The sequence below is a fragment of the Larus michahellis genome, chromosome W, assembly GCF_964199755.1.
Source record: "Larus michahellis chromosome W, bLarMic1.1, whole genome shotgun sequence".
NCBI classification, from domain to species: domain Eukaryota; kingdom Metazoa; phylum Chordata; class Aves; order Charadriiformes; family Laridae; genus Larus; species Larus michahellis.
Window position 1 is genome coordinate 4,749,876 of NC_133929.1, and position 21,758 is coordinate 4,771,633.

Consider the following 21,758-nt stretch of genomic DNA (forward strand, 5'->3'; position numbering starts at 1 on the left):
CTATATCTTTTGGGGACTTCAACATCAACAGAGCCCTTGATAAAATTATTAATAGGTCCCCATAAGGAGGAGGTTTTATTTTTAGTGGATACAGAAGCTGAAAAATCAACCATTCAGAAACTTCCAAAAGGAATAGAGATAGGGAAGAATTATATGTCAGTAGTCGGGGCAAAAGGAGAACCTTTTAAAGTCCCTATCTTGAAAGATGTAGAAGTAGAAACAGAAAAGAAAATTTGTCTTAACGACTTACTTTTGCTCCCTGAAGCGGAATACAATTTACTAGGAAGGGATCTGATTTTGAAGTTAAACTTGAGCATTCAGAGTCAGGGGAACAAACTGCAGATCGAATTATATACTTTAACACAGGAGGATGAAGAAGCTATTAACCCCTCGGTGTGGTATAAAGAAGGGGAAACTGGAAAAATAAAAATGAACCCCATAAGCGTTCAAATAATAGATCCACATCGTTCGATTAGAATCAAGCAATACCCTATACCCATGGAGGGTCGAAAAGGATTAAAACCTGTAGTTGACAGACTTTTGGAAAAAGGAACCTTGGAACCATGTATGTCACCTCATAATACACCCATCCTCCCTGTAAAGAAACCGGACGGGTCATACAGAATGGTACAGGATTTAAGAGCTGTAAATCAGCGAACGATTACTAAATTCCCTGTAGTGGCAAATCCCTATACTTTATTAAGTTATATTTCTCCCAGACATACTTGGTATAGTGTGATAGATTTGAAAGATGCTTTTGGGGCCTGTCCTCTGGACGAGGGATCTAGAGATTATTTTGCTTTCGAGTGGGAGGACCCCAAAACAGGACGGAAACAGCAATTAAGATGGACGGTATTACCACAGGGGTTTACGGAGTCACCAAATTTATTTGGGCAAACTTTAGAGAAAATCTTACAGGATTTTGCATTACCCCAGGAGATAAAATTATTGCAATATGTAGATGATTTATTAGTAGCAGGAGAAACTGAAGAGGGGACCCGAGAAGCTACTATTAAATTGTTAAATTTTCTAGGGGAGAAGGGATTGAAGGTGTCCCGATCAAAACTACAGTTTGTAGAACAGGAAGTAAAATACTTAGGACATTGGCTAAGTAAGGGAAAGAAGAAACTAGATTCTGATAGGATATCTGGGATTCTATCTTTAAGACCCCCACAAACTAAAAAGGAGGTTCGGCAAATATTGGGATTATTAGGATATTGTAGATCATGGCTTGAAAATTATAGTGACAAGGTAAAATTTCTATATGAAAAATTAACTAGTAACCAACTTAAGTGGTTTACAGAAGATGACCAGAAATTCGAGGAAATAAAAAAGGCATTAATACAAGCACCTGTATTGAGCCTCCCAGATTTAGAAAAACCTTTCCATCTTTTTGTGAATACATCAAATCAGACAGCATATGGAGTTCTTACTCAAGACTGGGCAGGAATAAAAAAACCTGTGGGGTACTGTTCTAAATTACTTGATCCAGTAAGTAGAGGATGGCCTGCTTGTCTCCAAGCTTTGGTAGCTACCGCATTATTAATAGAGGAAGTTCGGAAAATTACCTTTAGTGCTCCTTTAAAAGTGTATACCCCACACAATGTCAGGAGTGTTTTACAACAAAAGGCAGAAAAATGGTTAACGGACAGCCGGATCTTGAAATATGAAGCAATATTAATAGACTCCCCTGATTTAGAACTGAGGGTGACTTCTGCTCAGAGTCCAGCACAGTTTTTGTTTGGAGAGCCATCAAAGGAAGTACAACATAATTGTTTAGAGGTAATTGAGACCCAGACTAAGGTGAGGCCAGACTTAAGAGATACTGAGTTAGAAAATGCAGAAGTGTTATTTGTAGATGGCTCCTCCCGTGTGGTGGAAGGGAGGAGAAAATCAGGATATGCCATAATTAATAAAAATTTAGAACTTATAGAATCAGGACCTCTGAGTCCATCATGGTCAGCTCAAGCTTGTGAGCTGTGTGCCCTTTGTAGAGCCCTGGAATTATTACAAGGAAAAAGCGGGACCATATTTACGGATTCTAAATATGCGTATGGAGTAGTCCACGCTTTTGGAAAAATTTGGGAGGAAAGAGGTTTAATTAATACCCAAGGAAGGAATCTAATACATCAAGAACTAACAGTGAAAATTTTAAAGGCGTTAAGAAAACCAAAGGAGATAGCAGTGGTACATGTGAGAGGACACCAAAAGGGATTAGATTATCGAACCAGAGGGAATAACCTAGCCGATAGAGAGGCCCAGGAAGCAGCCCTGAGGACTCCGGTCGCTAAAATTAATGTAGTACAAGTACAAGGAGACATTAGTGAAAAAGAACTAGAGGAGAAAGAAAAGAAATTTACCCCTGAGGAACAGGCAAAATTAGAGAAAATAGGAGCTAAGTTAGAACAGGGAAAATGGATGCTGCCCGACGGGCAAGAGATGTTGCCAAAAGCTTATGCCAGGCAAATATTAGAACGATTACACACACAAACACATTGGGGTACAAAGGCGATAAGTGATCATTTCCTTAAACAATTTGGCTGTATTGGGATTTTTGAAATAGCAAAGCAAATCACGCGAGGATGTTTAACTTGTCAAAAAGTAAACAAGAAAGTGTTTCGACAAGCAGCCATGGGAGGAAGGAAAACAGCTTATAGACCTTTTGAAAGAATACAAGTCGATTTTACTGAATTGCCTAAGGTAGGGAGAATAAAATATTTACTAGTAATAGTAGATCATTTAACACAATGGGTAGAAGCTTACCCTGTAGCACGAGCTACGGCACAGATGGTAGTAAAAATCTTATTAGAACACTTAATACCTAGATATGGGATAATCCAGTATATTGATTCTGATCAGGGCACACATTTTACTTCTAAAATAATAAAATTATTATGTCAATCATTAGGTATTCAATGGGAATACCACACTCCGTGGCACCCACAAAGCTCAGGGAAAGTAGAAAGAATGAATCAAACAGTAAAACAGCAATTGGCTAAATTAATGATTGAGACACAGATGTCCTGGACGAAATGCCTACCATTGGCACTATTAAACATAAGAACTAAGCCACACAGTGAGACTGGATTATCGCCATATGAAATGTTATATGGAATGCCTTACTCCCAAGGGATGCCCCTGGGGAATAATGTAGTTGAAGATTATAGTATCCAAAAATATATAATAACCATTGGAAAAAGGTTAAAAGAACTACGAGAGATTGGGATGATGGCTCAAACACCACCATTAGGATTTGACACATGTGTCGCGAGTGAAAGGTCCAGTGAAGGAGTGGAGAGTCACATCTGAGCCCGGAGAAGCCAAGCTAACCATCAGACGAACTTAAAGAGACCTTCATCAAGAAGCATAAGCTAAGTTCCTGTGGGAATTTCATTGTAACTACTCCTGTAGAATTAGTGGACAGGGATAAATACCTATTAGGAAAGGTGATTTAGTCTATTGTGTAAACGGTGTTGTTTATTTTTAAGGGCAAAGTGTTCTACATGTTTTAAAATATATCATTTTCCAAAAAAGAAGTCAAGGATCTAGGAAACAGTTTAGAATTTTTGTGCATTCGCTGTGGGGCCACCACTCCCCTATATAACCTACCATGGGTTAGGCTTTATTGTTGTCAATTTAATCAAAGAGTGTTTCTTGATTGAAGGTTACCCCTTAAAAGATTAAGGAAGAGGGCAAGACCGGAGGGGAACGAGTGGTGCGGCTTGAAAGGTCTGCCAAGGGCTGCAACCCCTTCGGGCTGTGACCGCCGATCACTATGGCCCTGACCGGACCTCTTCTGGTCCTATTTGGGGTAAGCTCCTTGACTCTGGTTATGGCAAACAACTGCAGCCAGTGCGTAGTAACTACTAGGAGGGGACAGGTAAGTTCCCAGACTTTGGTTTATAATATCGAAATAAAAGAAAGAATAAGGGAATCGGTACAGCACAGACTACTATTTAACTCATTTTATCATGAAATAGAAACAGGAGTGGAATATGAAATTCCCACAGTTGCTAAAAATCTATTTGTAAATCTTGCTGAAAACATTGCTAAGTCATTAAATGTAACTAATTGTTATGTCTGTGGTGGAACAAACCAAGGTGAACGATGGCCATGGGAGGCTATGGAGAGCAACATTAGTAATCCTCAAATATGGAAAGCAATGGGAAAGGGTAACAGGAAACAACAGTGGGTACTTCAAATGAGTATAATTGGAAGGAGTTGTTGGCAAAATTTAAAAGAGAATGGAAAACAAGTAGGTAATCTAGAGTGTGAAGGAGGTTACCTATGGAACGAAACTCAGAATAAATGGGATAAGTGGGGGAGTCCATGGGAAATGAGTGATCAATTTAAAAATTGGACCAATGGAACAAACATACCAAATGGATGGCCCACTCCTGAAGGACATTATTGGATTTGTGGTAAACTAGCTTATGCGTTTTTGCCACAAAATTGGACGGGATCCTGTGTATTGGGAATTATAAGGCCCAGTTTTTTCCTGTTACCTATAAATCGAGGAGAGCGATTGGGAGTCCAAGTGTATGCTGAAGCTGGTGAATTAAGAAAAAGGCACTATAAACGGAGTCTACAAATTGGACATTGGAAAGATAAAGATTGGCCTCCCGAAAGAATCATTGCCTACTATGGTCCAGCCACATGGGCAGAAGATGGATCCTGGGGCTATAGAACTCCAATATATATGCTAAATAGAATAATTAGATTACAAGCTGTATTAGAAATAATTGTAAATACAACTGGAGATGCCCTTGGACGAATTGCGAGACAAAATACCAAGATGAGAACTGCTTTGTACCAAAATCGCTTAGCCTTGGATTATTTGCTAGCACAAGAGGGAGGTGTTTGTGGGAAGTTAAACCTTAGTAATTGTTGTTTAGAAATTGATGATGAAGGGGAAGCTGTAAATGAACTTGTAAAAGAAATGAAGAAAATTGCACATGTCCCAGTTCAGACTTGGACTGGAATCGACCTAGAAGGATTCTGGGAAAACTTTACGGGAGGTGATTGGCTTACTAAAATCGGGATTGTTATACTGGGGGCATTTGCAGGATTGTTAATAATTCCATGTTTTATACCTTGTTTTATTAGACTAATACACTCAGTTATACAAGGAAGGCAGATGGCTACAGTACCTGTTGATTCAGAACCAGGGAAAGAGAAAACTCTTTCCCTGATGATCCTAAAGACAAAAGAAGATTCGAAACTAATACCAATTCGGCAAGTATTAACTCGGTTGGAAACAAAAACACGAATCAATGCCATAGAAAAAGAAAATGGGGGATTGTGAAATGTGCTTAACTGATTCGTGTCAGTGTGGAACAGTGTTAGGGCCACAGGGTGAAGTGTGACCTTTGATTGTTTTGTCTGTATGGCCACAGACCAGATGGTGTGTCTGTCGTGTCTGTGTTTTGCAGGAGCCACCTGGCGAACATTCTAGAATACCAACTTAAACCGGTCCTGTTGTTATCTGCATAGTGACCTGTAAGAGGGGGGATACACCCATTTTTGGCAAGGGCCAACCATTTTAGAGGCAGTTATGAATATGTATTAGTATAGGAGATATAAACCAAAAATGGGGTCTGTAAGGTGTGTGTCTTGGTTGGGCAGAGACCCCCGGCACACCCAGCGCTGTTTGCTTGCCTTTATTCCTTTAATAAATTATAAATTCTAATTGGAATCCTGTTTGCGATTAAATCATTTATCACAACTTTGTTAATAAAGTGCCTAGTAGTCATCAAATGCTTTGAAGGATCTTATCCTATGTGGATGGAAAGATGCTTGGTTATGAAGCCACTTCAAACTGTAATAAATAGAATCATGTTTGTTAATCAAATCAGGCTTTCTTAAAGGCTGGTGAAAACTTACACTGTTTCGACTCTTCACGTACTTAAAGGCCTAAATCACAGGCATCCGGTGTGCTGTCTGGGGCACTTTGACACCTCAAGGCCTAAATCACAGGCATCTGGTGTGTTTTAACACTTCAAAGGGAAGAGCTAAGTTGTGAGATAAGCTGAAAAGAGTCTCCCCAAGGACACTGATAAAGATGAGGAGCCTTCAGCCTCACGACCATCAGGAGGCGGGACAAGACCGACCCCCTAGCAACACATCGCTCAGACACGGAATATACCAGGATTGACACATATACGGGAACCAGAAGAGTATATAATCAGCTACTTTCGGGAAGTGGGTGTGCGCCGTTGGCGGAGCAAAGACTCCCCGGCCGCCCAGCGCTGTTTTGCTTGTTGCCGCTTGCTTAATAAACTAATTTGATTAATTGGACTGGTTCCTGTCAATTATTGGGCCACAATCTATAACAAAACAGCATGAATCTATTCTCCTGGCTGTCAAATAATTTGTATGCATTCCAGCCCTCAGTATAGTCACTCCTTAGTGTTTACTGAATATTTTAGAGGGGATTTAACTCAAGATTTCTGAATCTGCCTTCTGCAAGTATATTAATATTTCTACAGAGATCAGTGTTTCTTCACTTCTGAGATAGCACTTCTCAGCTGCGGTGGGGCCGGCGCTCTGGGCATGCGCACGCCGCTCCTCCGCCCGGGGGAGGGAGAATGCGACGCGCCTGCGCAGGTGTTGTGGCGCCTGCGCGGGACGGGGTGTGGCGAAGCTGCGTGGAAGGGAGAGGTTGCATTGTTAACAGGAAGGTTGGCGCGTCGTATCGGTGCCCGTTTCCTCATTGCGTCTTGGTGGCTGAGGCTGAACTCGCTGAGGGTCGGGGTGGCGGCGTCGTGATGATGGTGTACTTCGTGGAGAGCTTCTGGGTAGGGAAGCGGCGCGGGACGGTTTTTCCGTGTCGCGGGTGGGATGATGGGCACGGCACGGTAAAGTGCGGTGCGGTGCAATACAATACAATACAACACAACACAGTGCAGTCGGCGTACTTTCCATAGGAGCAGCCTCGACTCTTACGCTACCCTGAGGACTGGCCTTGGGTCTTGCTGTGGGGAGCGTGGCGGAGGGAGGGTGGCCGCTGTCCCCTCCGTGGCACCCTGTGCCTCTTGCGGCGGCCTCCTGCGCCTGCCGCGGCTCGCCTTGCCTCGGCCAGGCTGGGCTGTGGGGGAAGCGCTCTATCCCTGCCTCGCGCGGTGCTCGGTGGTCCGTTAGGGAGAAACGTTGGGGAGAGGGATTGCTGGGCCAAGGGACGTGCAGGTACGAGCAAGAGACCCTTTGCTAGGGGTCCTACTGTTGCAGCCACTGTGGTGCGTAGATGGGGCTTCTATTGCAGTTTGATCTCTCTTCCGTAAGTTTCTTCATTAAGAAACATTAAATGTTTTTGTAAGATATTTCCATTATACATGGCTAGGTTTTGTTTTGTCACTTTGAGTACACTCATACTGGTACAGTAGAATAAAAAGTATTCGTTATCATTGACTTACTGTTTTCTTAGCACTACTTAAGAAGTGTTGCATAAGCTTTAACATAAGTTTGATTTTTAAACTGACTGGTGCAGGCAATACTCTTGTTAATTGTGAGTCTATTAAACCGTTTCAGGTCAACCAAAATAAGCAATTTCTAAGCCAGTCAGTGTATATTTGTTAGTTGTTTTAAATTAATTTGATTCAACTCTTGGAAGTTCTGTGTATAGCTGAAACTGGTCTTTGTGTAATGCTGTGCATGGTAAGTCTGCAAGTTCTGTGATATAAAATTGTGTGTTTAAATTGGTTTTGACTAATTCTTTTTATTTTATCTTTTAATTGCTGGTGTTACCTGTAGATTTTTTTAGAATGGCTGTGAGGAAGATTCCTTTCAAGTTCTTTTGTAATATGTAAGGGCTGGCTGTGTTCAGGGCTAATTATCTTAGCTTTGTGAAGAAGCTTGCTCTAATAAGTATAAGATATATTCTCATATGTGCTTATGTGATATGAGTGATAATGAGGCTTGTCATGCTTCCACCTGGAGTTCCATTCACATGTTTATATAGTGCTACTCTTCTGCTTGGCACACAGTTGGATGCTCAGTTTCAAGAGAGCTGTTGTGCAATATTTTCTCAGTCTCCTCCCTCTCTGTCTGCATTTAGCATGAGTTGGCAACTTTTCATCTCTTTGTTCAAAAAAATATTTTTAGTTATCTAGATATAGATAAAAATATCTGTTCTCCTTCATGTACATAGAGCTTCTCTGGAGCTGATCTTTATTTAATTTATTGAAGCTGGAAGAAGAAAATTGAAATTCCCAGGTTGCTTTTGTGTTCAAATTCCTCAAACCTTTCAGAACTGAAGAAGATATGTTGCCAGTGTAAACATCAGGTGACTCCTTTTTTTGACTTTTGATGCTCTCAATTTTATGTAGCTCTTTCAGACACTTGGTAGTTGAAAATTACTGTTAGCTAGCTTTCAAAAATATAACACCAGAGGAATATTTTCATGTATTCAGGGTACATTAAATAATTGCCTAGGCGGAAGGTATGAAACACGTTACTTATTTGAAACTGCAGCAACAGTTTAAACAAAACGACAGTGATGTTTATCAGAGCACCTAAAATGAGTTTAAATTTACCCGGAGTTAGGTGAATGAAAAAAAGTCGACAATACAAATGGACAAATCATAATGACTAGTATATGTCTTTCTGAGTTTCTGGGTAAAGATAAGGTTGGTTTTGGTTAATGTTTGGAACTTTAATTTCAGAATTACAGGAACATACACCGAGTTTCTATTGTTCTGTTGCACTAAAACTTGTAAATTAATTATTAAATAGGGTAGCTTTTAAGTAGCATAAATCAAATCTTGTCGTTGTTGAAAAGTTGTACCTAGTTTCAGCAAATACTTTATTTTACCTATATGAGGGAGTTGTGCCCCCCTCCCCCATTAATGGATTGTGTACGGTTATTTGGCATATTGGTATAACTCTGGAATCTTCTTGATGCAGGCAAAATTTTTCTACCAAAAGGACTTCTATGCCATTATGATTTATCTGTATTAGGATTCTTGCATGCATAATCTGCATGTGTTTTTTTTCATTCTCCTATCTGACAGAATAGTATGGGTAGTACTGTTAAGTGTAAAACTAGCTGTAGGACAGCTTCTCTGGAGCTGACCAAAACAAGAGGCAAAGGATACAAATTTTTCAATTCTCACCCCAGAAATTGAAGCAAGTGACTCTATTTCCCACATTCATTCTTTTCTAGGCTTTACCTATTTAGCGTTTATCTAACAAGAGGGGTGGATTTTTTTGGTCATATTTCATTGATATATCATGTTTGCTGTAGGCAGTTGTACGGTTTAACTAGGGTTTGGAAACTTAATTTGGAGATTATCTAGTTTTCATTTTATGACAATTTGGAGTAAATTAGGGTCTTAGACTTTTTATGGTTGAGTACCACTCTAAATATCCAGTCTAAACCTCCCCGGCGCTCTCTACAGCTACCTGAAAGGAGGTTGTAGAGAGGTGGGGGTCGGCCTCTTATCTCAAGTAACAGGTGATGGGACAAGAGGAAATGGCCTCAAGTTGTGCCAGGGGAGTTTTAGACTGGATATTAGGAAAAATTTTCACACCGAAAGGGTTATTAAGCATTGGAACAGGCTGCCCAGGGAAGTGGTTGAGTCACCATCCCTGGAGGTATTTAAAAGATGGGTAGACATAGTGCTTAGGGATATGGTTTAGTGATGATTTTTGCCAGCGTTAGGTTGATGGTTGTACTAGATGATCTGAAAGGTCCCTTCCAACCTTGGCAATTCTATGATTCTAAGAAGGATATGGACCTTTTGGAGCAAGTCTAGAGTAGAGCCATGAAGATGATCAGAGGGCTGGAACCTCTCTCCTGTGAGTACAGGCTGGGAGAGTTGGGGTTGTTCAAGCTGGAGAAGACTCCAGGGAGACCTTGTAGCGGCCTTCAAGTACCTAAAGGGGGCCTACAAGAAAGCTGCAGAGGGACTTTTTACAAGGCCATATATTGATAGGACGAGGAGTTATGGCTTCAAACGGGAAGAGGGGAGATTTAGATTAGATATCGGGAAGAAATTTGTCACTATGAGCATGGTGAGGCACTGGAACAGGTTGCCCAGAGAAGCTGTGGATGCCCCGAAGAGGCTGTGGATGCCCCATCCCTGGAGGTGTTCAAGGCCAGGCTGGATGGGGCTTTGAGCAACCTGGTGTAGTGGGAGGTGTCCCTGCCCATGGCAGGGGTTTGGCACTTTAAGGTCCCTTCCAACCTAAACCATTCTATAATACATACTTGTTTTTTGTAAATTGACCTTTTTCCTCTTAGCTGCAGTATACCTCTCTGTCTTTTTCCTAAATAGAGAGCCTTAACTCTGCTGCTCAATGTATGAATTGTTTGAGCTACTCTTCATGAAATTACCTTCTAAATGAAGTAGTTCTGGATAGGCCCTATAGCTTTTCCTCAGCAGAAAAATGTGTGCTCTCTGCACTGAGATACCATGCTTTTACATAGGTACGTATATGTCTCCAAACACAAGCAGAAGATAATCTAATTTATAGAATTGTCATCAGGTTAATAGTCAGTACTCTTCATCGTGTAACTTGTAAATAATTGAACAGTTTTGAAATTGAGATGCTTGTGCTCATAGATGGAGCCTGATATTGGTAAGGTAGGCTGCAGTTGGCATTATGTTTGCAAGCAAAAACATCTTTTAGCTTTCCCAAACTTAAGGCACATAGGCCCTCAAATCTGTGAGTCTGCTTTGGACTTGCTGCTTTGTTTAAATCTTAATATATTTTTCACATAGCCTCACAGCCTCTGATAACTATTGAGAATGTATAAAGGTGTGGCTTTCAGGGGACTTTGAATTGAGAAAAGTATCTGTTTCTCTCTTTTGCTTTTTGCTATTCAGTGTGAAGGCAAGAACAAGAGGAGGACTGATTTGAAAACTTCATATAAGTGGATAAACTAGTTTGCAATAATCTTCAGTTACAGTTGGGAAACAAGATGATGACAGGAATTGTTTTTTCTGGCTCATTCCATTCCGTAAAGGTTTGCAAAGTTACATTTCTGATAGATTATCAGCCCTCAGGAAGGCTGCAGCCAGAGGCTGGGTCATGGCTATGCTACCCTTCCTGTATTTCTAAACTGGCAGGAAATTTATGGAGCTCCAGTATAGAAAAGATTAAAAGCTACTCCATTATGAAAAGTTGTTTTTAAAAGTTCAGCAGCAGTCTATGTTCAGCACATTTTGATCAATATGTTGGTTTCGGTAGAATACCTTAAAGCAAGGGAAAGAACATTTCATAAAGGAGAATTTTATTAGTTTTTCTGGAAGAAATGCTTAATGCTTATTTGTAAAAGTTTACTCCAAATTTGGTCACAATAACAACTTTGGTATAGTTAAATAAGAGGGGTTTTATTGTATTTTAATTGAAAACATCAGTAATGTCTTAACTATAGAGTTATTCTGGTGATTTTTGTAATGCAGTGGCATTCAAGGTTTATATTAAGTAAATACAGAAAACTAACAAGGTGCACCAGTAGTCAAAATTATTTTGAGCTTCAAACTGGTTAGATAGGAGTAAAAGGGGAGTGGGATTGTTTACTTTTTGCATTTGCAGATATCTTGTGTTTAGTTGTTGTGGTTTAACCCCAGCTGGTAAATAAGCCCCAGGCAGCCACTTCCTCATTCCCACACAGTGGGATGGGGGAGAGAATCAGAAGGGTGAAAGTGAGAAAACTCGTGGGTTGAGATAAAGACGGTTTAATAAGTAAAGCAAAAGCCGTGCACGCAAGCAAAGCAAAACAAGGCATTCATTCCCTGCTTCCCATCGGCAGGCAGGTGTTCAGCCATCTCCAGGGAAGCAGGGCTCCATCACGCATAACAGTGACTTGGGAAGACAAACGCCATCGCTCCGAACGTCCCCCCTTCCTCCTTCTTCCCCCAGCTTTATATGCTGAGCATGACGTCATATGGTCTGGAATATCCCTTTGGTCAGTTGGGGTCAGCTGTCCTGGCTGTGTCCCCTCCCAACCTCTTGTGCACCCCCAGCCTGCTCGCTGGTGGGGTGGGGTGAGCAGCAGCAAAGGCCTTGACTCTGTGTAAGTGCTGCTCAGCAGTAGCTAAAACATCCCTGTGTTATCAATGCTGTTTCCAGCACAAATCCAAAACATTGCCCCATACTAACGACTGTGAAGAAAACTAACTCTGTCCCAGCCAAAACCAGCATGTTAATAAAAGTGGATCTGGCTTCCTCAAACCTAGTTTGCTAGTTATTAGTTCTTAATTGCATTCCCAATGTGCAAAGTGTTTAAAAAAAGTGTTTGTTCATATTTGTTATCATTAACTACTCCAGTTCATTGAACTGTTCTGATTAGACTGGTACTTGGAATAGTAAGACTACATCAAAAAAACCTAAAAAAAATTACATTTCCTACTAGTTAGTGTCATCCTTCCTTTGTTTTTCAAACATATAAAAGCCTTGCCCTGTAGATAGTCCTTTTAAAGTTTGCTGTATTTTGGTGTATTCAATTTAGTTCTACTTGTACTTCTTACAGACCTTTCTGTAATTGTACTTATGCTAAACTGATCTGCGTTTTGATGAACTTTTTCAGATTACAATTTACTGCAGTCTTAGGAACAGTCATTTTATAGGTGTCTTTGTCTTTTTGTTTGTTTGTTTTTTGTTTTCCCCAATGCTTGGAAGAAGTAAAGCAAATAATTCTAGTGCAGTTAACACTTCACAGAAGTTGGCCTACTACTGCGGCTGCTGTGAGGTTCATCCATCCGCTTGTGTCTGATTCCACTTAAGCTGGCAGATCCCTGCCCGCCGCCACCTCCTTGTTCCCATCAATTTTGCTGAGCAATGCAGCTGTTCATGTCCTCATAGAGATCTGGATCACTGATTTTTATTTGCTAGCTTTATTTTTCAGCTGTATAGTTTCCCTGATCAGGTGTGCCTTATGGCTCCACAAACAAATTTTTCCAGAACAAAAAGGACAGAAATGATTGGAGTGGTGTCTGACCAAATCCTCAGGCTCCTTTCACTGGAGATGTAGAGCTGCCATTGTGAAAAGTCCAAGATTCTGCTTCCCATCCTTCTTTCCCTTCCAACGTGAACATGCATACAATTTTCCTGAGAGCGTGCTTCTGTCTTTAGTAGCAGCAGCATTATGGATTTGAAGCTTTTGGAAGGCAGGAGGGGAATGGATAGTTTGACAGGAAAACTCTTATAGTAGCAGTGTTGTTATTCTGTGCCTTGTCTCACCTTCATTTCATTTATTGTTGCTTTCTCCTGTTTGGGGGAAGTTCACTATGGTGCCAGAGTGATAAGTTGGCTGAGTTTATTAATCAGTTTTTAGGGCAGTGTCTCAGTTTTAATGGTGAGATATGCCTTACTGATTGGAAAATGTTTTAAGTTTTAAAACTAAACTTAAGAATAGACAAAGGAATGTTACTTGTGAGAAGGAAGAAGTTAGTGATTTTTACCAGTTTTACAAAAAACAGAGGCATATCCATGAAGAATTGGGGAGGTGGGATATCCAGTGATCCCAAAGTGTGAATTTTAGTTCATGGGAAATAATGAAAGATATGAGGGAATGCAGTATTAAGTATATGTTTAATAAGATGGGAAGTGAAAGAATACAAGACACGTAGAAACATAGAAAATAAATGGCTTTAAATATAGTCTAGAAATATGTAATAGAAGAGTTGTCATTCAAAGGGTAGCAGTGGTTGCTGAGGTGATTTTAATTTGTTTTACATATAAGGGATTGAAGGGAACTAACAGCAATTGGTAAAAAGCTGAAGCATTAGAAATCATTCACTTCATGAAACTTGATCAGTTATTAAAATATATTGGTTCCATACTTTGTTCTGTAATTGGTTTAGCATGTTGTGTTTCATAGTTCTACTTTCTTTTTATTATTAATCTTTAGGGGGAAAGGAACAATGGCTTTGATGTCCTCTATCACAACATGAAACACGGACATTTGTCAACAAAAGACTTAGCAGACTTTATAAGAGAAAGGTAAGTATTCATCCTTGCTAATCCTCGCTCTTTGTGGGTTTTATTTAAGTTTATCATTATTTAAGTAATGTGCAAAACATAAAAATCAAGGAGCATTTTAAAATGTCTCTCATATCCTACAAGAACATTTAGGTTTATTCCATTCCCTTAGAACTGAATAGTGACTCTTAAGCGTCAATTAATAACAAACTTCTAATTTTTAGGTTTGAATTAAAAAAACAAGAGTAAAAAGCTAGAAGTGCCACATTAGGTGTCCAGCAGTTTATTTAAATTAATCCATATTTTTTTGTCACGTTTGGAAGAAAAGCAACAATTTAAGTAGTAAAAATTATCAGTCTCGAAGTTTTTGACTATAGATGTAGAATTAGGGTATTGGCAAGTTCTAGTATGATCTTAATCTAAAAGTATAATTTTTTTAAGATGTTGAGAAACTAGGTTGATTAAAGAAAAGGGAGTGATACATATGGACAAGAAAATAATATGCAGAAAATGACTCAGGTTGTTCTTTATGGGATGGAAGGGACAGAACTGAAACCTGCAGATGTGACAACTTCCTAAACAGATGTTCTTTATAAAAGATGATTGCTGCTGCTACTTTGACCATAAGAATTTCCATGATGGATGAAATTAATGATATGTCTGCTTCAGAATTTTGTCTTATTTGGTTACTGACACCAGATGATGCATGGAAAAAACTTGCAAGAGACTAATTGAGGACCTGTTTCAGTGAAGGTTTCTTGCAGTAAAAGCTGTCTAAAAAAAAACAGCCTTTGTTTTCTGGATTTTTTTTTATCAAAATTTCAGTTTTGGCCTGAAATAGACCTCAACTAAGAATTTTTAAAAAAAATTTCAACAAGATGTAGCCATCATATCTGACAGGTACTCAGCGACACTGACTTTTGCATAGTTTCAAAGGGAGTTGAAGTGGAGAAAATGACAAAAATCTTTCCACTGAGTGAAACAGGTGAATTCCAGAGTCCATATCTGATAGGCTGTCTCCTGTTGGAAGGACTGCACAAACCAAGGAATGCTGTGTTTCAAGAATCCCTGATTCCAGAAAACATATTATGAAGCGAGACAGTTCTGGATTTAGTGGATTTTGGATTTAGCGGAGGGATATTACGCTGTTGATGTTTAGTATGAAATGTTTAGGGCTTCACAAGCTGCTAAAAAAAATTATTTTTTTAATTTAAAAACTGCTTAACTGCTTTTAATATTGACTGAATATCCGTTGTGTTTTCTTCATCTCTGCTTTATTGAAACATCTTGATATGCCAGGCTGCCATAAAAACAAAAAAAGTTGCATGCCAAATATATGCTGCTTTTCAAGTCGGGTACATCACTGATGAATCTCAGTCTAAGCTAGTGGTAGTTTGTGGCATATAGTTTGTAGTTTCAAAGAAATAAATGGACTTTAAATATTTGGTGTTCTCACTTAAGTAAAAAATGCTTATGACTGTCCATATCTAGGCAGTGAAGCCTTTCCACTGCCATTGGCAGGTTATTGCAGTATTGTCAGTCTATTTCCTGGGAAATAAATATGGTTCAGTAGCACATGTGGGTCAAATTCTTGATCTCAAAAGACATTGTATTGGGTAATACTACAACAGTCTTGCTTGTCTTGACCGTATTCTGTTTTGTATCTTTGTTTATCATAGAATGGTTTAGGTTGGAAGGGACCTTAAAGATCATCTTGTTCCAACCCCCCTGCTGTGGGCAGGGACACCTCCCACTACACCAGGTTGCTCAAAGCCCCATCCAGCCTGGCCTTAAACACCTCCAGGGATGGGGCATCCACAGCTTCTCTGGGCAACCTGGGCCAGTGTCTCACCATGCTCATAGTGACAAATTTCTTCCCGATATCTAATCTAAATCTCCCCTCTTCCAGTTTGAAGCCATAACTCCTCGTCCTATCAATATATGGCCTTGTAAAAAGTCCCTCTGCAGCTTTCTTGTAGGCCCCCTTTAGGTACTGGAAAGCTGCTACAAGGTCTCCCCGGAGCCTTCTCTTCTCCAGCTTGAAAAACCCCAACTCTCCCAGTCTGTCCTCATGGGATGCTCCAGCCCTCTGATTGTGGCCCTCCTCTGGACCTGCCCCAGAGCTGGATGCAGTATTCCAGATGGGGTCTCACCAGAGCAGAGTAGAGGGGCAGAATTACCTCCCTCGCCCTGCTGGCCATGCTGCTTTTGATGCAGCCTGGGCTGCGCTTGGTTTTCTCAGCTGTGAGCACACATTGCCAGCTCATGTTGAGCTTCTCATCCACCAACACCCCCAAGTCCTTCTCCTCAGGGCTGCTCTCACTCCATTCTCCACCCAACATGTATTTGTGCTTGGCATTACCCCGACCCAGGTGCAGGACCTTGTATTTGGCCTGGTTGAACTTCATGAGGTTCGCACAGGCTTACTTCTCAAGCCTGTCCAGGTCCCTCTGGATGGCATCGCCTCCCTCTAGCATGTTGACTGCTCCACACAGCTTGGTGTCGTCAGCAAACTTACGCTTGCACTTGAGGGTATACTCAATCCCAACATCCATGTCGCTGACAAAGATGTTAAATAGTACTGGTCCCAGTACTGACCCCTGAGGAATACCACTCATCAGTGGTCTCCACTCGGACATCGAGCTGTTGACTGCAACGCTTTGAGTGCAGCCATTCAGCCAGTTCCTTATCCACTGAGGGGGTCCATCCGTCAAATCTATATCTCTCCAATTTAGAGACCAGGATGTCATGCGGGACAGCGTCAAATGCTTTGCACAAGTCCAGGTATATGATGTCAGTTGCTCTTCCCTTATCTACTAATGCTGTAACGCCATCGTAGGGAGCCACCAAATTTGTCAGGCACGATTTCCTCTTAGTGAAGCCATGTTGGCTGTCACCAATCAGATCCTTATTTCCATATGCCTTAGCAGAGTTTCCAGGAGGATCTGCTCCATGATCTTGCTGGGCACAGAGGTGAGACTGACTGGCCTGTAGTTCCCTGGGTCTTCCTTTTTTCCCTTTTTGAAAATGGGGGTTATGTTTCCCCTTTTCCAGTCAGTGGGAACTTTACCAGAGTGCCACGACTTCTCAAATATGATGGATAGTGGCTTGGCAACTTCATCTGCCAGTTCCCTCAGGACCCACGGATGAATCCCATCAGGTCCCATGGACATGTGCACCTTCAGGCTCCTCAACTGGTCTTGAATCTGGTTTTCTCCTACAGTGGGCAGTACCTTGTTCTCCCAGTCCCTGCCTTTGTCTTCTGGGACTTGGGCAGTGTGGTTAGAGCCCTTGCTGGTGAAGACCGAGGCAAAAAAGAGGTTGAGTACCTCAGCCTTGTCCTGGGTGATCAGGTCTCCCGTTTCCTTCTGGAGAGGGCCTACATTTTCCCTAGTCTTCCTTTTATCACTGAAATACCTATAGAAGCTTTTCTTGTTGCCCTTGATGCTCCTGGCCAGATTTAACTCTATCTGTCAGGGCTTCAGCTTTCCTAACCTGATCCCTGGCTGCTCAGACAATTTCTCTGTATTCCTTCCAGGCTACCTGTCCTTGCTTCCACCCTCTGCAGGCTTCCTTTTTCTGTTTGAGTGTATCCAGAGCTCCTTGTTCATCCATGCAGGCTTCCCGGTGTTTTTGCCTGACAACTTCTTTGTTGGGATGCATCACACCTGAGCTTGGAGGAGGTGGTCCTTGAATACTAACCAGCTTTCCTGGGCCTCTCTTCCTTCCAGGGCTTTATCCCACAGTATTTCATCAAGCAGGTCCCTGAAGAGACCAAAGTCTGCTCTCCTGAAGTCCAGGGTAGTCGGTTTGCTGTGCGTCCTCTTTGACGCCCTAAAGATCTTGAACTCCACCATCTCATGGTCACTGCAGACAAGGCTTCCTTTGAGCTTCACATTCCCCACCAGCCCCTCCTTGTTGGTGAGAACAAGGTCCAGTGTGGTTCCTCTCCTCGTGGGCTCCTCTATTTGTTGGAGAAGGAAGCTATCATCAACACATTGCAGGAACCTCCTGGATTGCTTGTGCCCTGCTGTGTTGTCCCTCCAACAGATATTGGTATGGTTGAAGTCCCCCATGAGGACCAGGGCCTGTGAACATGAGGCTGCTCCCATCTGTCTATAGAGGGCCTCATTTGCTTGGTCTTCCTGGTCAAGTGGCCTGAACAGACCCCCACTATAACATCACCTGTCCCTGCCCTCCCTTTAATCCTGACCCATAAGCTCTCAGTTGGTTCCTTATGCATCCCCAGGCAGAGCTCCATGCACTCCAGATGGTCATGGACATAGAGGGCAACATCTCCTCGTTGTCCCCCCTGCTTTTCTTTCCTGAAGGGCCTGTATCCCTTTCAATCCCCTTCCTTTGGATCAGGAGGATTGATGAAAAAAACCTACTACTTATTGCAAAGAACTTAAGAGATGATGTATACAATTATCTCTTTCCCTCCTGTAGTCTGAATATTATTTTGCGGTACTCTCTTCTACTAGAGATATGTAAGTGGATGAGCAAGATTAATTAGGAGCCACCTATATCTAGTGTTTTTATGCCCTACTTACACCTGATTTTCTGAGTTGTTCCCTATGAAGACTAAACATATATATTTTCAATTTCTTCATGTCTGCCCTTCCATTCCTTCTGAACATATTGGCCAGTTTTATTCACATGTGGAGATATAGGAGAGTGGAAAAACTGAAAATTGCTGGCTAAGTAGAGGAGACACATCTGAGTTGGCGATAGTACATACAAAAAGTTAGAGTACTTTACTATCAAACAGTATATACAGTTGTCAGCTGGTCAGTCAGCATTGCTGGAGTCTCCAGACTAGCCAGAATATTTTATTTTTTTATGGGAGTGGCATAAAAGAGAAAGGAAAGACAGTTGAGTGTATTTGCACGTACAAACTGATTAGGGCACAAAGGACATGTTTGTATGAAGTCAGTTTCCATTAGTTGTGCTGTTCAGAATAGTGTTTTGGTTGTGTGCAGCCTAATCAGGGAAGAGTATTGTTCCCTTTTCTCCAGCCTTGGAAATAGTAATAACTAAAAAAGAAAAATTGTCTAGTATGTGGAAAAAATGGTGGGGTTTTTTTTATAATTATAGTCAGCTTAAGCATTTTAATTACAATCTTTCTTTCAAAACTTCTATAAGAACCTTCTGAAATCACAAAGTTTTTTTTCCTCTGATAAAATGAAACTGGATATCCCTAGAAGGAGCAGAAGGTTTCCCCTTTGTCTGTGTTCAGTTAGTCAATACCAATTCAGTTTTCAAATGTGGTATTCACTTTTTCATTTTTGAGTATTTGTTAATGGTCAGGTACTAAAGGAACTGTAGGATAGTTGGATCTATGGTTCTTTACTGCCTTTTGTCCAGATATTCTGCTACTGTGAATGGGAAAGACTTGCTCAGTCAGTAGTTATTGCTTTCTAGGAGGTTCAGATATGTGTCCTGAAAGAGTGAATTTTGTGGCAGGCAGTCTGCTCAATGTTGGTAAATCTTGAGTGGGTCAGGATATCTGTCTGCTGAAAGATAGATATCTTTGTTCTATTCTTGATAAAGCATGTAGAAATTATGTTTTAAAAGAAGTTAAAATATAAGAAGATTGGGCTGCCCCCGTGCTGTTTTGGGGTTTGTGGGGTTTTTTGTTGTTTTTTTTCTTTAAATATTGGGAAGATTTTGTAGGTGAGCTGTCTTGTGTTTGTGTGCATTTAACACCTAAAGCATTTATGTGTAAGAAACCACTCTGCTCAGCTAGGAACTGAATAAGTATTGTTGGCTTTTCTCCGGAAGTCTTTAAAACATTTTTCTGTGCCAGTTGTCTGTAAGCATCATGAAAAAGAAACTCCTTGATCAGAAGAAACTGACAATGCATGTATTCCCATTTCAGTTTAAATATTTAACAGATTCCAATCAAAGACAGATTTTCAAATTAGTGAAAACTAATTTACTCAGATGTTCATAGTGTGTTACCAGTACATCAGAATGCTCTGGGAAGTCAGTTGATAAAACAAATGTAGATATATATGCCCATCTAGTCAGCAACAGCATGTTTCGGGTGTTAGTGTTTGTAACTGTTGTATGTTGATAATGTGTAATAAGTTGGGGAACTCCAGTTTTGTGGAGATTGCTCATGTAAGTATTTTGTAAATTGCTGCAGAGAGGTGTGGATTTTGGTCAGAAATCTTGTGTTTAAAAAAAAAAAAAAAAAAAAACAACATTGAGCTCAAATCTGGAAAACTTTGATAGAGGCTACTGATAATTAATCAAAATATATTGTTCATCATGGTAATTAAAAAAAAATAAATCAGTGTCTCTTCTGGGTGTCTGTACATATGTGCTTGCTGCTGGGCAGTGAGCAAGAATTCCAAACCTTGGAAACTTAAACTTTTTCAGATCATCAAGAATGCTTACATATGGGGAAGGAGGAAAAAGCTTTGATGTTGGTATTTTATTTTTTTTTTAATGGTGAATAACTTTGTAGCTGTTTGTAGGTGAGATTTAAAATGTAATTGAATTACTGTATTTTATAACTTAATCCCCTTCTCCAAATTGATTGTCTAAATGACTGGATTGTTATTTTGGAAGTTCACTAGGTTTAAATACATGCTCCTCTGTCAAAGTTTCAGGTGACTGCTACTACTTTGTTTCATATTTTCATAAGAAAATGCTTTTTGCTTGGAAAGTGTTGCTGTGAAGGAGAAATAAAAACATCTGCCTCAGCAATAAGTGGTTAGTCATGGTAACTTGAGAGAATGGTGAATTTGTCATCTCTTTTTTTTTTTTTTTTTTTACTCTTCTGCCCCTGAATATAGGTATTATAAAGCAGGAAAGAAATTGCTTCAAGATTTTGGATTTTCAAGACAGACAATTACAGTAGTTGCTCAAATCCAGAATGCTTATAAATCTAACTTGACACTACATATTGAGTATTGATTTAGGGTGGAAAATTATATTAGTGTGTATCTTAACCTTAATAATAGGAGAGTGAGGAAGATTGATGGGAGAAGGACTTCCAGGGGAGTCACTGCCATGATATGTTGTGTGTGACTGCTGTTCCATGGCAATTGCCCCAGTACAGGCTCTAAGGGGGAAATCTATGTGGACCCTTGGATTTTGAATCTCCAAAAGACAAGTAAAAATGTAGGTTTGAGTGCAGGAAAATATAATGAAACTTTATGTAGGGAAGAGTTTATCTAAAAGAAATCAGAATATATTGATAAAAACTTCTTTAAAAATAATTATAAACAGTAGAACACAATATATTTCATTGCATGTTATTTGACTATGTTTTCCAAACTCAAACATCACTATGCAAAGAACTTTAAAAAAAAAAAACCAAAACCAAACAAACCCCCCCCCCAAAAAAAAACCAAAAAAAAAAAACCAAAACAAAACCCACAACACACAAACTAGACAAGACCCCATTTTATTTAATGTGAACAAATGTGAATGCTCAGTACGCATTCAGTTTGGGATTTTTAATGTTTCCATTACAAAGATATTTGATTTTGTTGCTCTGTAAATCTCTGGTATTTAGACAGTTTTATGTGGGCTATTGTTATGTCACTGTGTTTTGACTCCTACTAAAGAATGTTAAAGGCAGAGGGGAACAGCAGAGAGTATAGGAAGGAAGGAATGATCTTTTGTAAGTCTTGAGCCCTTAGGTTTTACTTGTTTCTGTTCCCTGCAATATTCTGTCACTGTGTTCTTAGATTTTTATTTTTTTTTAAATATACTTCTGTGGTTTGACATACAGTTTTTGAGGGGTCATAAAATGGAGTCATTTTCAGCTGAAGTAAAAAGTCCTATGCTTTGCACCTTTAGAATGCATGTTTATC

The 21,758-nt window shown here is 40.3% G+C and overlaps 1 protein-coding gene across 2 annotated transcripts in view; it reads left to right on the forward strand.

The window, feature by feature from the left end:
* Window positions 1-6,602: 6,602 nt before the first annotated feature.
* LOC141735419 (F-BAR domain only protein 2-like) overlaps window positions 6,603-21,758 on the forward strand; it is a 169,494-nt gene continuing 154,338 nt past the window's right edge. For both annotated transcript variants that reach the window (XM_074568123.1, XM_074568124.1), the window contains exons 1-2: window positions 6,603-6,797; window positions 13,856-13,947. In XM_074568123.1, coding sequence (XP_074424224.1) covers window positions 6,768-6,797; window positions 13,856-13,947 — 122 coding nt within the window. In that variant the 5' untranslated portion in view covers window positions 6,603-6,767. The remainder of the gene's footprint in view (window positions 6,798-13,855; window positions 13,948-21,758) is intronic.